Consider the following 16,697-nt stretch of genomic DNA (forward strand, 5'->3'; position numbering starts at 1 on the left):
CTCAAAGCAATCAGAAGAGTGGCTACAGAGAAGGACCACACCTATCTGACTCAACCAATCTGCAAACAAACTTAGCCATCTGCATATGGGAAACTGGTACTGAGACCATGAGAAACCCAGTCCTCTTTGCCATCTTTCTTCTACTGAAACCCTTTGCCTGTCTGGATATGGTTTGCTCTATGGTAGGGATCTCCAGGCCTAGGGCAGAGGTCAAGGACTGCCTAGAATACTGCTTCTCCACTTACCCTTCTCCCTTCTCCACTGACCTTTCTCGCCTCGCTTCTTCTTAGTCCTGTCAATGTGGTCCTTGAGCTGGATGCGGACCTGCCTTTCATTGGGCTGGTCTCGGATGAAGGGGTGCTTCATCAGCTGCTCTGTGGTTGGTCTCTGGCTGTGGTTCTTCACTAGGCAGCTCTCAATGAAGGATTGAAACTTTTTAGACCTGGACAAGTACAGAAAAGGAAGGTACAGAAAAAACAGGTACATATATTGATTCTTGTATTAGAAAGTGAGAAACCTCCATGTATTTGAGAAGAATCTTTGGCTGTTAAACAGTTCTGGCTCAGATACAGCAATCCAGAAGGATTCCCATGACCTCTCTTGATGCTTAGCACTGTCTCAAAGCTGCATCTTCACATATGCCCTCTTTCGCTTCATCCTCTCCTGCTCTTCCCATGTATGCTCCTGTCTTTGCCTTCTTGGTGCAGTCAGGAGAACCCACCATTCTGCTGAGTTGGGCGAAAGTTAGGAACCATCAGTATAACCAGTGAATTTTCAAAGCCAGATGTCATCACTGGTGACCAAGGAAATGCAAGGGAGTATTCCTCCTCCCTTCCCTCTGATCTGTGAAACTGCAGGTAGAAACAAGACACGACACATAAAGATATAAATGCAGTTTCTTCATGGATTGTTTAAGGCCCTGGGTGGTGTTTGAAGAGATGTACCTTTCTGAAGCTGAGCGGGACTAGCTAGGTTGATTTTTTCTTTTTTTCTTTTGGTAGATTTAACCACCTAACATTACAGGGTTTGTTAAAGCTCAGACAACCTCTGGACAACACTCACTGCCTGCAGCTCTTCCCTGCACTCTCAGTGAGACTGAGCAGTTTTATTAACCCACCAGGTCCTGGGGAGCAGCATGACCTGGTCTCCCTGATCATGATCCATGCAAATGGACATGCTCTTTGAGCAGCACAGCTTGGGCAGAGGTGGGAATGTGGCTGTGCGTGATAGAGCCCAGCCCCAGCTCACGGTCTGCCCTCCCATGAACAGTTACATTGAATTTCAGCTAAAATAATTTCAGCTACACCTTTAATAAACAGGTTTATCTTAGTCTCAACTGCTGCATATCCAAAGTTTTCCAAACTAAACTCACCACATTATAAACCCAAAAGAACAGGGATTTACAAGGAAGAAAGATGTTGACAGGCCACTATACCTTATGTTGCTTTAGCAAATAGTGTAAACGAGCGTAAATTAATGTCAGAAGCCAACAGATACTACAGAATTGCATTAGAGGTAAAACAATAAGCTTTCGAGGATTTTACTTTTAAGCTGTCAGACTAAAAGTGATTCATCTTTAAAGTGCTAATCCATACAAATTGAGATGCAAAAATAAAATACACTACTTGATCCAATTAAATTCTCCCTCCAGCTTTATTAACAAGCAAATCTTCTTTCTGCACCTTGCCTCAAGAAACTGCATGTCTTGGTGAATCCAGACGGGACAATCCATGTGATGCTCAAAAATATATCAGCTTCTAAAATGTGATTCTCCCCTGTTGGTGTGAAACAGGAGGGACTCCAGTCCTGGATGCGTGGTCCACAGCACCCACAGACACTGTTGAGGTCAGGTAACTAAAAAGTTATCCTCCAGTGATGGGTTTTTACATCTCTTTGGGATGGGGGTCCCAGAGCTCTGAGACACTTTTGTATTCATGAGCTGACTGAGCAGCTATGGACAGGCACCAGCTCAGGCCTCTGGTTTTCCTGCAATCTTCCCCTTAAAAAAAGTGAGCCTGTCCAGTGCTACAGCTCAGCCCTCACTGAAGCAGAAGGGCTTCCCCCTGACTCTGACCCAAGAGGATGCCGTAACATGTCTCATCTCCTCCCCAGGCATAGGTCAGCCCACCTTCATGAAACACGTGCTTCTCCAGCTCTTGGGGTTTGTAAAGCTTAAATCAATGTTTGCAAAGTCTTTGTGGCTGGTTGGATGAGAAGCGCTATCACAGTGCAAATATCACCTCATTAACAAAGAGGGCCTGTCATCTCTTATAAGGCAGAGCTATGGAGTGTTTATGGGAACGACATTGCAGAAGCTCAAGTTCATTTTCACTTGCTAAGCGCAGGAAGAAGAAAATAAAGCTTCGTTGCTGACTGGCTTTAATTGGGAAAGAAAATTATACTGAAGACTTTAATTTCATTAACGTACACCACCTGGTGTACTTTTATGTGTTGCCGTGCACTAAACCAAGGACAAATTCAAGGTTCAAGCTGAACCTCTCTTCATTTTGCTTTTCTCTTGTGATCTGTGCTTGTGCAAACCAGCCCACTGACTGTCAGAGAGCCACTGTGAAAACCTACTCAAACATCTCCAGTCTTCTTGCGTTGGGCTTGCACAATGCCAGGCCCCATCCTGCCTGTTCCCAAAACCTCCAGCTGAGAAATGAGTGTCCCACTAAAAACGCTGACAAAAATTGCTTTTAAGGACAAGGTGGAGTTGGTGGAGCTTTGTCTGGATCCTTTGGAGCTTCCCATTGCAATTAAAGCTTGGAAGATGCCTATAGGTTTGAGCTATGCTGGAGACCATGGATCCCCCCTTGCTCATGGCGGGACCAGGTGAACACTACACTTCCCAGGTGATCCTGCTCATAAAGCTTGACCCTGACAAGTACAAAATACAGCACTGGATAGACCAGCTGACCCTGGGCAGATACCACCACTGTTCGCCACCACCAGATGTGCACCTGAGACAGCCACCAGACATGCAAGGGGAAGGTAGTGCCAAGAAACACTCTGACTTGCACAAAGCACATCCTTGTATCTCAGAGGAGGGACTAAAATACAACTTCTACCTCAGCTCTGTTTTCACCTTAAGAAGATGGGGAAATGTTCTGCTCAAACCCCACTATCTTCAGCTCTCCTCTGTCTGGAGGATGAGGAAGCCTTTGCTGCATAAACACCACTTTTGTATGAAAAATAAACTGAAGTCATACAATCTATTTTGTGCTTTAGCAGTGACGATAATTAAGTAGGAGACTTGTGATGTGGCAGAAAACAATGTATAAACTATTTTCTCAGCTGAAAAATGGTAACCTCGAAAGGCCGTGCAAGGAGAGTGAGCATCTATGATACCCTCTGCAGAGCCAGCTGGGAAAGGTTCCTCTACTCCTGGTTTGGTACTGCAGCAGCTGATGATTGGGCTGACAAAATGAAGATGCTCCCTGCCAAAGCCTGGGTCAGATTTTAGGGTCCTAAATTTTAGTCAGATTTTAGTCCTAAAATCCCAGCACCGTGCATCTGATGCAAAGGACTCCAAGTCCCCCTCACTCCCCTCCCAGCAACAAAATACCTGCTGCTGTGGCACCAAGTGTATTAAACACTTACCCATTGCTCTTCTTTTTGTGTTGCTTCAATAAAATAATAAGCATATAATTTTAAAGAGTAAGGTAAAACTTCCCTCTGTCAGCTCAGCCTATCTGGGAGCAAGGGGCAGTGCTGCCTCTCTAACATGTGGTATATCTTTCCTGACCAAACCGCTGTTGAACCTGGGCAGGCAAACAGCACAAACCAAAGATAAGTGTTTTTAAGGACTCCAGCTCCATTGGTACAGAACATACAGTAACAAAACAACATCTGCTGGGCTTCAGGAATATTTTTTCTACAGGTTTTTGTTGGCATACTCTATGTATTTTCTTCCTGCAGAATTCTAAAATAAAGCCCAAACTAAGTACAAATCACTGCATTCCTGGGTTTTTCAAGATAAACTATCCTCTTTTTTGGCCTGGAATCATGTTTCCACTTGAAAATGGAACCTGACTGGAAAGAAACAGGAGCCAAGCAAAGTGTCATCTAGTTTCAGGCTGCATGAATTGCCTTGGAAAAGCCAACTCCGTGATGAGAAATTGCGGTGTTCAGAGAGCATTCCTCTCTGCCTACTTAGGAAGCCCTCCATCCCATGGTTAGTGACTCCTTCAGACAAAATTGCATCTCCTTAGGAGTTCAAGACCCAAACCTGTACTCATGGGAGTGATGCTGGAGACCGTGAACCCCTGAGGCTATATAAATGTAAACACCAAGTCCCCAGCATACCTGGGTTAGAGAAACAAGCTGCTCCAGAAAAGTTTGTACAGTTGTTGGAGACTGAGAGAGAGACTTACCACTTTTTTGATTTCAACCTCGGGGCCGGGTTGCGGGGGATGAGGAAGAGGGCTCTCATGGGATGCATGTCACAGAGAGCTGCAATTTGCAAGAAGAGGCATTAAACATGGCATAGCATCTCACAGACCCTCCAGGTTTTCCAAAGAAAGGTACACACTCACCTGGGAAGACCCCAGGTTTCCTCTGAAGCTACAAGACCCTCAAGACAGGAGGATTTACAGTGACAACCCCTTGTCCCCACAGCAGCCTGCAGCTCAGGTGAGAGCTGATGTGTGTCCCCAGCACCATTTATCTCAGCAGCAGGGCTGGCTGGGGATGCCTGCGCTCCAGCAGTTGTGTGTCCTCAGTACCCTGCCAGGTACTAACAGCAACAGGCCCAGAGCATGGTACAGCTGCACCGTGTGCTACTGTGCTCTGCTTTACTGACTTGCATTTACCAGCACACAAGGGCAGTCCCAGGGTAACACTGAAAAGCTGCACCAGTTATGACCTGTGCAGATGCACTGTATAAACCCAGTGTGCCACTATCTGTATCACCATGGAGGGTGGTAGAACACCAGCTCTGAGGAGCAGTCTTTTACCTACTTCCAGTCCTCCACCCCTTCTTCAGCTGTATTTTATTTGACGAAACTGAGTCCCATAGCGCTCAAGTGCTCACTGCTCATCCTATCCCCAGGGCCATGCTTTGTTCCCATGGACCCTGCAAGCCCCATCTCAGGGAGCCCAGGTTTCTTGGAAAAACCTTTGCAAGGACTTTCTTGCACAGAATCAAGTGCTGGCTGGTGCTCAGCAACCGCCAGCATATTACAGCCCAGGGTTAATTAAAGCAGATCAATGCATCTACTTACGGGGAGCGCCTTCTGCCATTTCAATGGCTGTTATCCCCAAAGACCACAAGTCACTCTGTAAGAGAAAGAAGAACACGTGTGATGCAGGGAGCGTCGTCATAGCAGTGGCCACCAGGTGAGGGGGTGAGCGTGGCTCTCCCCAGCCCAGGGGGCTCAGTCCTGTGAGCTATATTTGTGTGCCCTCTGCAAGCCCCCACACCCACACCTTGTTCTCATCATCTTGCCATGTGCTAGAGCTTTAGAAGATGTTTCCAACCCCTCTCTTTATCACAAAGATGTATTTAAAAATGCTCAAGGCATTTCCAAATAGAATCATAGAATCATAGAATAGTTAGGATTGGAAAGGACCTCAAGATCATCTAGTTCCAACCCCCCTGCCATGGGCAGGGACACCTCACACTAAACCGTATCACTCAAGGCTTCATTCAACCTGGTCTTGAACACCACCAGGGATGGAGCATTCACTACCTCCCTGGGCAACCCATTCCAGTACCTCACCACCCATGGTGACCTTACTGTGGCACTGCTCCCAGTAGTTGAGTGAGGGCACTGCCTAAGGAGATGCTGATGACCTGAAGGTCCCCTGGTGGGGGTATTCTACCAAGCCCTGTGCACCAAAGAACAAACCCCCAGCTCCTGGACAAGCTGGTGACAAAATACTCCTCAGTTTCACAGTCACGGTAAGCAGTACCCCCAGCTGGTGGCTTCCTGTTTAAAGCTAGGTGATGCTCATCCATGGATTTGATACAGCTCCATGGAAAATAAGCTTCCTGGAACAGATAAAAAACATGAAGTACCTCGAGATACCTCAGGTGCTTGAATCATGGACTAATTAAATGGAAGCCTGAAAAGCGGTGTTTTGCCAGGGTGACACTTATGGACAAGTGCAAATAAATAGACACTTATCTACCCTGTTCCCAAGTCCTGCTCAGCCCACACGGTTGGTTGAATCTCCTGAATGACCAGAGCAGAGAGAACAAACCTGTTTAGAAATCTCTTTGATTTCATACTTGATTCCATTTCACTCCTCCTTCCACTTTCCCCCTCGCAAACAGGGACACTTGTAACTCCCTCCGAGCAGTGGTGAGCTTCCCAACAGTCCCTCCTTCCCATCCCACCATCACTAATGAGCTTCAGCTCTCCTCTAGGTCTGGTAACAAGCCCCAAAGGATGGCCTCACTCTCCTGGCAGCAGCGGAGCCAGACACAGTACGTGCCCAGTAAGAGAAAATGAGCACTTTCCCTAAAGGCACTGCTGCAACTTCATTTTTTGGCAGAAGGCAGCTAATTTGTTATTCTGGACATCATGTATAGGACTGCTAATGATTCACAACCCAGCACCCACTGCACATTGTGTGTGCTTTCATCTCAAGCACAGCCTCCAACACATGCACAGGGGGGTGGAGACACCTGACTGTGATGGGAAGCTGGCAACAGCAAGGGCAGAAGCTGAAGGTGCACAGGGCACCAGAACAAGCCTGATGCTAAGCAGCTACAGCTGATGTTGGATGGAGACCAGCTAAATTCCAGTCAGCACATCAAAACCAGTAAATGTTGTAAATGTACATCTCAGGGTGTAAGGGATGGACTCGGCCTTCCACCCTTTCTCCTGAACCTCCAGCTCTCACATCTTGCTCTCCCTTTACCCTGCTCTCTGTCACAACCCCACAGTCCTACTTCAGTTTTCTCCCTCTGACTCAAGAGCTGCCCTTTGCAAACCTCCTCAAGTCCCTAAACCTGCAATTGAGCAAGCAAATCACAGAGAAGTTGTTCTTCCCAGCACAGAGCCCAAGAAGCTCAGCCAGAGCTAAAAAGAGCCTCTAGAGACCACAAGCACCTTCACACATACACCCTCTAGGAAAGACAACTCTGATTTTCAATCTCAAGACACTTTTCCTCATTTCTAACTGAAGTTCTCACCTTACAAATGCTGTCCTTGTCCACATCTTTGTACCTGCTTAAAAATTCTCTCTCAAATACTGTTTCCAGCCCTTTTACAGGACAGTCTCATCCATTCTTTGTTTCTGGCCAGCCAGGATTTCTGTTGCATACTTACTTATTGCAGTCTTTCCATATGATTCAGCACACATGACCCCTTCCCTTTGGGTTGCCAAATTCCTAGTGTGTCTTTCCATATCAAGGTGCCCAGTATTATATTCAAGATGCCAAATGATCTTAAGACTGGAGCAATATAGAAAGGGATTATCACCTCTCAGTCTCCCAGAGAAAGCAGAAACCCAGCGGGAAGCACACATTTAATAATGATCTGGAATTCAGGTTTATTTTTTTCTGTGGGTTTTTATTTTTGAGACTGAAAAGCAAAAAGATGCTGTGCTAATCTATTTCCATTGCCTTGAGTTGGGAAGGGAAGTAAGCTTCTCTCCTCCCCCTCCCTTTGAGTCTAAGTTTATTGACAAGATATTTCTAAAGAAAAAAGGAAGACTGTGCGGAAAAAAACAACAAATAACCTCAACGATGTGGGGTTTCTATTTGTTATTTTTTAAAGCACTTTATTTTTGTGAGGAGGTATTTACTGACTTCTTCCATAGATTACAGAGGCTTCTCTTTCTGGCTAAGAAGGCAGTGAGATCAGAGGCTTTTTGTCCAACAGATTAAGCCTTCAAGGATTCCTTTTTTCACCCTATAAACCTCATCTTTTGTATTCACTGTTTTAAGCTGGTCTGCTAAACCTGAGAGCATCTGATTTGCATCCCTTTTAAAGGTAATAATTGTCTGGGGCATGCCTCAGAACATGCCTCCCCACCCCCCCGTAAAGCAAGAGCATCAGGAGCAGGATGTGATTCAGAATGCAAACTAATGTCTAGTGGACCCCACATCACCATGAGCTCCAAAAACACCCCACAGTGGGTGTGTCAGCAGCAATCAACCTTCTGTTTTATACCCCCAGCCAAGGGAAAACAGTCAATGCCAACTACAGAGGCACAGGCACCTCAGCTCGCTATGAGCATTTGATCCTCAGGGACAATAGAGGGATTCTGGTCCCGGCACTTGTGCATTGGCATATTAAGTGCCCTAGTTATTCTGGGAAGAGGAAAAACCTCAGGGATTTCTGAGGGTAGAATGTAGCCTATGAAGATATCAGTCCTTTTAAAGAAAAAAACAATAATAAAAAGCTGTGAATAGAGTGTTGCACCAGGTGGCTGCCAGTGGAGAAGCAGCAAGAGCAGCTAGTGCAGGCTGTAGCCCTGCTAAGAAGCACTGCCATCAGCAGAGCTGAGGAAATGCCTGTTGTAATTGGTTAATCAAAGAGTATTAAGTAATTGCAGATTAAACTATTTCTACATGTCCTTATCATTAATGATTCATGTAACCCAGAGTCTGAGCTCAGAATGGAGAGCTGCTCTCTGGAAAAAGCACCAGTTCAAAAGTTGATTGATGCACTCAAATAGCTGCAATACCAAATCATTGCTTGGTTACTTTAAAATCCTTCACCTCTCAAAAATTTCTCTGAGTGATTTGTAATGGCAGTCAAAATTGTGCCACGATGGTGGGCTGTTGCACTATTACATTGCAATGTCCTGCTGTTAGAAAGCAGACACCTTGCTCCACACTAGAGGGGCTCAAAGTCCTTATTAAACATTACCTTGCAAAGTGACCTCTCAGCATGCACACGATCAGAGGTACAGTGAGCTTTTATGTGTCTGAGCTTCTTTTCCCAAAGCTCATGTGGCAGTGTCTTACTCTCCTCTCTGGACATCCTCAGTGCACCTTAGGGGGTTTTGAGATAGAAATTCAAGTTCCAGATGCTTCAAAAAACAAAGGGACAAAAAAACCTCCAAGGGACATTTCTATTGATGTGTGTTCAGAAACTTGCAGTAAGGCAGAAACAGGATAAAATACATTAAGCTCTTCCTGTTTTAATCCTCAACACTTGCTGTTGTTTGATAAGGGGAGGTGGGATTCGTAACCCTCCAGCGGACCTGCTCTGTGCAGCATTGTAACTCAGCAGCACTGTTGTGTTGACACCAATCCAAAAATAAACTTCAAACGGGCTAGAGAGACATGTGAAAAGTAGGTCAGCCCCCTGAACCTCGGATTGTGTGGCAGCCTTCAGATCTCCCTGCGAATACCAGCCTGCAGGCCAGCAGACATGATTTTGCCCTTTCTAAACCTGACCTGACTTCCCTCCAGAGCAAACAGAATCATAGAATCAATAGTTTGAAAAAGGCCATTAAGATCATCAACCCCAACCATTACCCCAGGACCGCCAAGCCCGCCACTAAACCGTGTCACTAAGGGCAAACTGATCTCACCGCATGGATGCCCCTCACCATCTCCACTTGCAGCCACCCACAGTGGCCCACACTGTAGAGTTGCCACCCCTACCCCTCATTGCCACTCCTCCTCTACCCTCATGATCTCCCCTCACAACTGCTCCTCATGGTGATCCTCTCATCCCATGGCTGCCCCTACTCTCCCCTCATGATCTCCCCCATGGCCACCGCTCATATCAACTCACAATCTCCCCCCATGGACACCCTTCCTCTCCCCTCATGAGCTCCCCTCATGGCTGCCCCTCCTTTCCCCTTATGAAATGGAGCAAATACAGCAAGTCTGACTGTAGTATTTAAACCTGCAGCACTGAAAAGCACACTGGGAGGTAGGAAGCCTCAGTCTGACACCTTTCTTAGCATGGGAAAAAACTTCTTCACAGTAAATTTGGATACATGAGCAGCACAGCAAAGATTCACATTGGACCAGAACTGGCATCTCAAAATCCAACAGTCAGAAAGCATGAGGAGACTATGCTGCTTGTCAACATATTTTTCCAAGCTGCAAGAATATATGAAATCCCTAAGTGCTCAAGTTCGTGTTACTGGGGCATAAAATCTGAGATTATACCAAGCACCTATTTCAGATGTTTATGATCACAACTCTCACTGCAAGCTCAGGTTAAGTGCTGCTTTAATTTCCTCCTTGACTTACTAGTAGATGTGCTAGACTTTGCAAATATTACATCTGCAATGACATATAAATGAGTAGGAGGATGCTTGTTCAGGTACCTTGAAGTCGTAAGTGGCATCAGGATTTTCATCGCAGGCAATGACCTCGGGGGCCATCCAGTAAGGCGTTCCAATGAAGGTGTTTCTCCTGCCCACTGTTCTGTCCAGCTGAGCACTGACACCAAAATCCACTGTGGATCAGACAGAACACAGCTTTGTAAGGTCACAGACAAACCTAAGCATCACCCCTTTGTTGAATGTAAAACATGAGTTCATTCAGATCAGCTCCTCTGTGTGGTCAGGAAAGAAATATGCAGCCAGAGATAGTCCTGTTTGATCTTTGCTGGGATCAACAGTGGTCATTCAAGGACAAACCTGATCCATCTGATGTCCAGGTTTTGTATGAAACCCTGTGCTTTTTCTTCCTTGCCAGGAGGCAATAAAAAGAAATCACAGCTCCTCATACTAATGAGAAACAGGGTCATCAACATGAATAAGCCACTGCCTTTGTTCTATGCTTTCTCATTTGAATTAAAGCCTGTCAAGTATTGGTAGAGGCCTCATTTTTCTACCTAAATTCTTACTGGAAATGGTAGAAATGCAAAAGACTTCAGCATCTAAGGGCCAAGGACAAAGGCCCATAGGGAAATGTCAAGCAGAGAGCTGCAAAATGAAGCAAAACCTGATGAAATCAAACCACTGACAGAATACTCCATGGTCCACTAAGTTCACTTTGTGCAGCACAATGGCTGGAGATTTGCCTTGGAGAATTTCCCCTTGGAGGGGAATCTTCACCAGCATACAGCCAAATGAGCTGGTGGTACCATCTGTTAAGATAGGGGTTTATTCTGCTGTAAAGAGAGATGAGAGATACGAGAAAACAAGGCTTGTACCTCACTTTCCCAGTGTAAATGATCACTAGCAGAAATTAAAACACAAAAACCAGCATTAACACTGATGCTGGACAACTGAGGATATCAGCACATCATCTATGCTGATCTGCTGTCTTCCATAGGATCTTTACATGAATGCCTGGTCTTCCCCAGGGTGACTAACACCACCTACGAAAGTCTGAGTAGCTCTTGAAAATTAAGCTGTCTCTAACAAGTTAGCTTGGAAAATAAGTCTGGATTATGTCACACTAAACTGAATGAATTATGATCCTGCAGGACACTTCTATGGAGCTGTGGGGGAACAGGCTTTGATAATGTCTGGCAATGCACATAGGGCAACTTTCAGTCTGGGGCATGACTTGCTTAACCTGTATCTGATGAAAGAACTGCCCAAACTACCTTTCTGAGCAGAAACACCACTACAAGTACACCTTTGCAGGCAGAACTTGGCCATTAACCACTAGCAGTATATAACACAGCACTCGGTGAACACCCAAGGTCATGTTATTGAGACTGGCATGAGAAAAAACACAGAGTAGACCTCAGTATCCATCCCCTTTCTCCAAGTTGTATACAAGTCAGTTTTGCTGCTTCTCTCTAGCCAGCTCACCTGCAGTTTCCAAGAGCTCTAACCCACTCTTACCTAGCTTAACTTCTGCATTTTCTGTCAGCAATACATTCTGTCCCTTGATGTCTCGATGAATTACTTTGTGCTGGTGTAGATGACTCAAGCCCTAGAGAATTCAGAGAAAGGTTAGAGGAATCCAAGTTCAAAGCATGTTATTTTCAGACATTCCTCCTCAACCAATTACGCTCCAGAAACAAAAGATTCACAGTTGGAGTTAACCACTTCAGAATGCTTTTGTTTAGCATGTGTTCAAAATATTACCCTATGTCACACATTGGGAGGACATACCCAGCAAGCAAAAGGCCCACCGATAGGCTGGGCCCACTGATGTGCTGCAGTGGGCACTCCCCATTGCAGGAGAACTGTCAAAGATATGGGGATTAAATCCAACCTTTCAGTTTCTGCAGTAACTCATATTAACCCAAATTCCTCTGTAGCTCTAGACATATTTTCCCCCATGTGCTCCTTGCCTTAGGGATCAATTTCAGTGACAAAAATAACAGAATACTTTTGTCTCCTTTCTGTATTTCCATCATCCAGAAACTGAAGAAAACAATTTGCTTGTTATATTGGTCCAATAAACTGGTCTTTAATACACTGAAAAGCTTATATTAAAAAAGCTACCATGCAAATGCAAATGTTATAACTTGCACATACTCCTAATAGAGATATAGCTCAATATAAAAGCCTGTCACAAAGGGTAAAGGTAAACTAGCTTTTCTGTTATGCTTTTTTATTAACTCATTAATTTCTTTTTGTAACCTACGTTTTATTTCATTCATTTATTATTTCAAAGTAACATCCATCTATACTGCCAGCATAGGAAAAATATGGATTACTTCAAAACCTAATTTTGCACTAGGTTTATATTTCACATTAAACATTCATATTTGAGGAAGAAAGTAATTTCTGCTATCATCACTGGTAGTTAGTAGTCATTTTACGCTTGTTATCCTGGGATACAACTGTGGAATCTGTATGGGAGCCCTTTTTTAGCCATGTTATACCTGGTTAGAGGCACCTTTGTGCACCAGAGGCAAAACAAAAATCTCACTGAATTTCAATAAATGCTTGAAAAACATGAGATTGAGTTTTGTGTTAGAATTAGAACTGGCTGCCAACGTCTAAACCAAGTCTGAGCCACCTTCTCCCTCAGAAAGGTGGGAACCTTTCATCACCTGAAACCCTATGGAGGTTGCCAACCAATGCCCAAGGCATGGCCAAAATACAAGTGATGACACTCAACAGCAGCCCTGGGACTTGACTCAGTGGCTGGGTTCTGACTCACTGCCAGGGACTATTTTAAGAAGTAGGCTCACGCTGCTCATACATTTAAATAACCCTGCATAACTGGCTTTCTGGCACTGAAAGCAGTGTCCATACAACAGCTGATTAGCTACAGCACCCCATCTTCTGCCTATCATGTTGGTGCGGACAGTGTCATTCAGGGTCAACAGGGAAGTGCTGTCTCACCTCTAGACACAAGCAGCAGCCTCAGTGGCAACGCTGGGACACCTCCTTCTGGAGCAGCCAGTTTGCCTCACTTTCTTCCGCAAAATCACAGAATCATTTAGATGGGAAAAGATCATCAAGTACAACCATAAACCTAACAGGGCCAAGTCAAATCCACCACTAAACCATGTCCCCAGGCACCACCTCTACATGTCTCAAATATCTCCAAGAATGGTGACTCCACCACTTCCTGAGCAGCCTGTTCCAACAGCTGACAACCCTTTTGGTGAGGCAGTTTTTCCTAACACCCAATCTAAACCTTCCTAGGCACAACTTGAGGCTGTTTTTTCTCATCCTATCACTTGAAGAATGCTCTTCTTCAGGTTTACTTCACATGTCCAATATTTCTGTTTCTTCTTGAACAAAACCTCTGTTCATGGAATGACAGGCTTTAATTTTGGGCAACCATCCCTATAACATCATAAAACCTCAGCTGTGCAAGATGCAAGCAAGCCTTTGCTGAAGCTGACATCTCCCAGTACAAGACTCTGGCACAGCCCATTTTAAGACATTCCAGTCAAACATTTATCTTGTGGGTATAAAAGCTGCAGCATCCTCATTAAAGCCAGAGATATGTGGATTTAATAAAACATAGGGTGCATTTGAATAAAGAAGATTCTTCCCACAGACTTTATTAGTGCTCACCTTTCTGTAAATTGAAAATACAATTCTAATGTAAATAAATCTTTGCCCTATTAATAGTAAGGATTTAATTAATTTTTTTTGTTGTTGAAGGAAAAAAAGAGGGTTTAAAAGTAAGGGAACTAAGAGAGCTAAAGGGCTCTCTTAGCTAAAGATTCCAGCCCATGGCAGTGTGGCAGTCATTCCATGTCTCCTGAGCACCAGCTGCAACACTTCAACAACCCCCAACATTCAGCTCCCTCTGAGCACATACCCGTAAGATCTCTCTGCAGATGTAGGCAATCCACTCCTCCTTCAAGGTGTTCCCCTTCGTGTTCTTGATGAGGTCAGTGACAGAGCCTGCGCCGCAGAACTCCATCACCAGCTGCCAAACAGAACAAAAATGCCATTACTGTAATGACAGTGACAGCATCCTCCAGGCTGCCTGACCCCAGGGTAGGACCCCGACACTGGCAATGTAACTGTGGGGCCACCACAGTGCTATGCAGAGCCACTGGGACATAATCTTGAGCCTATCAGCTTGTAAACCACATAGGTTCTGTTGTAAAAGTGAAACAACAGAAGGCTGGAAAGCTTGAAAGGCTTGTTGCTCTCCAAAAGATTTGGAACAAGGAACAGTGATCAGTCCAATGCAGAAAATCAGCAGAGAAAAGTGGAAACCTTGAAATCTCTCCACCTTGAAAGACACTACATACCACATACTCCCCATACATACTCCCCACTACATACCATACTTTATACTTACAATCAATGTTTAGTATAAACAGTAATACAAGTAAAACTCTACCTCTAGCATGTAAGTTCTTCAACTCTGAAAGTGTGAAGGCAACAAGACAGACATTTGAAAACTTCCTACAACCTTACAAAACAGGTACACTCTTCAATTTTTATTTTCTATTTTTTTAACCAGAAGGTCTTTGGTTTTTATCACCTTTTTGGGCAGGAAACCTTCTTTGAGGGAAAGCTTGCCAAGTAGCTTCAGCCTGTCCAGGACAAAGCTGGCAGCCTGCTGCTCAGGTTTGTTCAAATGAGACTGGGCACCACCGGTTGTACCACTTCCAAAGTTTCACAAAATTAAATCTAGAAGTACAGTGATCTAAGCCAGGCCCAGACTTAATATCATGCAGCAACTGTGAAATAAATGTTATAAAAACAACATGGGGTGTGTCTGCCTCCCAGGGACATCATGGATCTCTAGGGCACACAGGAGCCATCATGTGCTTCAGAAAGGGAGTACAGCCCATGCATGCAACAAGCGTCCTCTAAAACCTGTGCAAGTGTTTCTCTCAGATGTTAAACCACATTTTCCAATTAGATCAGCTTGCTACTAAAAGATATTCCCTTATGAGTTGTGCATTGTCAGATTCTTCTATGTGTGTGTTTAGTTTCTTACTGTGAGAAGCTTACATGGCATTTGATGTTCTCCAAGCAAGTGACATCACTGTATTAGAAGCACAGGCCAAGAGCAGAGAAATAAACTGCAAAAGAGTTACTGCTAATCAAATAGCTCAAATGCAGTAATTCAAAAGACTATCATAAACAACCATAAAATACAGATATACTACTGTTATAAACCTTCACATTAAATACCATACTTGAGCAGACTATACCTTAGTTGGGTTTGACCATGCTCCTGTCTTCAGTTTTGTTATCAAGTCTGTCTTGCCTTCCTAAACTGACAGCTGAAAAATAATTTGTATGTCTCTGTTGTGTCAGCAAACTGGCTTCAAGAAATAGACGTGTGACTAGCCAAACCCTGCCCCATGCAAGGACAAGGGATGGTGCTGCAGAATTTGCAGCTCTCCCACCCCAGGAGGAGACAAGCAAACCAGCTGGGTCACTAGGACACAGCTTAAGTCACAGGTTACTTACTGCTCACCAACAGGGAATAACGGAACAACCAGTTCCAAAGCCACTTTTCCTTTTTTAATTCCCTTAAAATGATTGACACGTGGGGACTATCAGTGTCTGCATGTGTTTCTGATTAAATGAACATTTGGGATACCATGACAGCAAGCTCTGAAAGGAAAACCCTGGATAGCTGAGCTAGCCACAAACACTTTCCAACCCAAAAGGCTGCCCTCTCCAGCACCTTTCCATGGAAATTCATTCACAGGCTCTCACCAAGGTTTGGAGCAGGATGAAGAGGAAGGGCATGCTATACTATGTATACAGCAATCACAATGCTTAAAAGAAGGTGGAAGAAATCCCATTAAAAATACACAGTGTATCTGTTAATTTGCCAGATTATCTTTATGGACCTGGCAGTTCATGCAGTCCTCTGCCCTGTTCTCGGTTTCCACACAGCAAAGATTAATTTTGCACCAGGAAGTGAATAATACGGTAAACTGCTGATATATTCCTAATCTGTAATTGTGAAATCTCGAGGAGAGGAGAGAGGGAAGAGAAAAGGGAAAAGAGAAAACAGAGAGAGAAAGAGAAACCCCCATGGGATATGTTTACAACTCGGATTTTTAAGAGCTCCACAGTCCTGTAACATCATAGAATCATAGAATAGTTAGGGTTGGAAAAGACCTTAAGATCATCTAGTTCCAATCCCCCTGCCATGGGCAGGGACATCCATAGGAAAATACCCAGCACCAGCAGATCTCTGGCAGTACCAGCAGGCTCCAGGTCCAGCTGGGCAGGGGCCAAGGGGGCTCAGCATTTTTTATGTGTTACTAACAGAAAGGCACTCCAAAGAACAGTAACACAGGTAATGGCTAAGGAGCCATGCCAAGAGGCCAGGTGAGCTCTCACCCACAGCACTGTGTCCTGCTGCGTGATGGAGCTTATGAACGATAAATGCACACTCGAGCAGATACAGGAAGATG

At 44.6% G+C, this 16,697-nt stretch overlaps 1 protein-coding gene across 5 annotated transcripts in view; it reads right to left on the bottom strand.

Annotated features, from left to right (window-relative positions):
* TNIK (TRAF2 and NCK interacting kinase) overlaps nt 1-16,697 on the bottom strand; it is a 161,369-nt gene that overhangs the window by 51,790 nt on the left and 92,882 nt on the right. For all 5 annotated transcript variants that reach the window (XM_031047057.2, XM_031047058.2, XM_031047056.2 and 2 more), the window contains exons 5-10: nt 14,117-14,227; nt 11,725-11,815; nt 10,249-10,379; nt 5,226-5,280; nt 4,377-4,455; nt 267-442 (exon numbers count right to left, since the gene is read on the bottom strand). In XM_031047057.2, coding sequence (XP_030902917.1) covers nt 267-442; nt 4,377-4,455; nt 5,226-5,280; nt 10,249-10,379; nt 11,725-11,815; nt 14,117-14,227 — 643 coding nt within the window. The remainder of the gene's footprint in view (nt 1-266; nt 443-4,376; nt 4,456-5,225; nt 5,281-10,248; nt 10,380-11,724; nt 11,816-14,116; nt 14,228-16,697) is intronic.

Source organism: Melopsittacus undulatus, chromosome 6 (assembly GCF_012275295.1).
Source record: "Melopsittacus undulatus isolate bMelUnd1 chromosome 6, bMelUnd1.mat.Z, whole genome shotgun sequence".
In the NCBI taxonomy this organism is placed as follows: domain Eukaryota; kingdom Metazoa; phylum Chordata; class Aves; order Psittaciformes; family Psittaculidae; genus Melopsittacus; species Melopsittacus undulatus.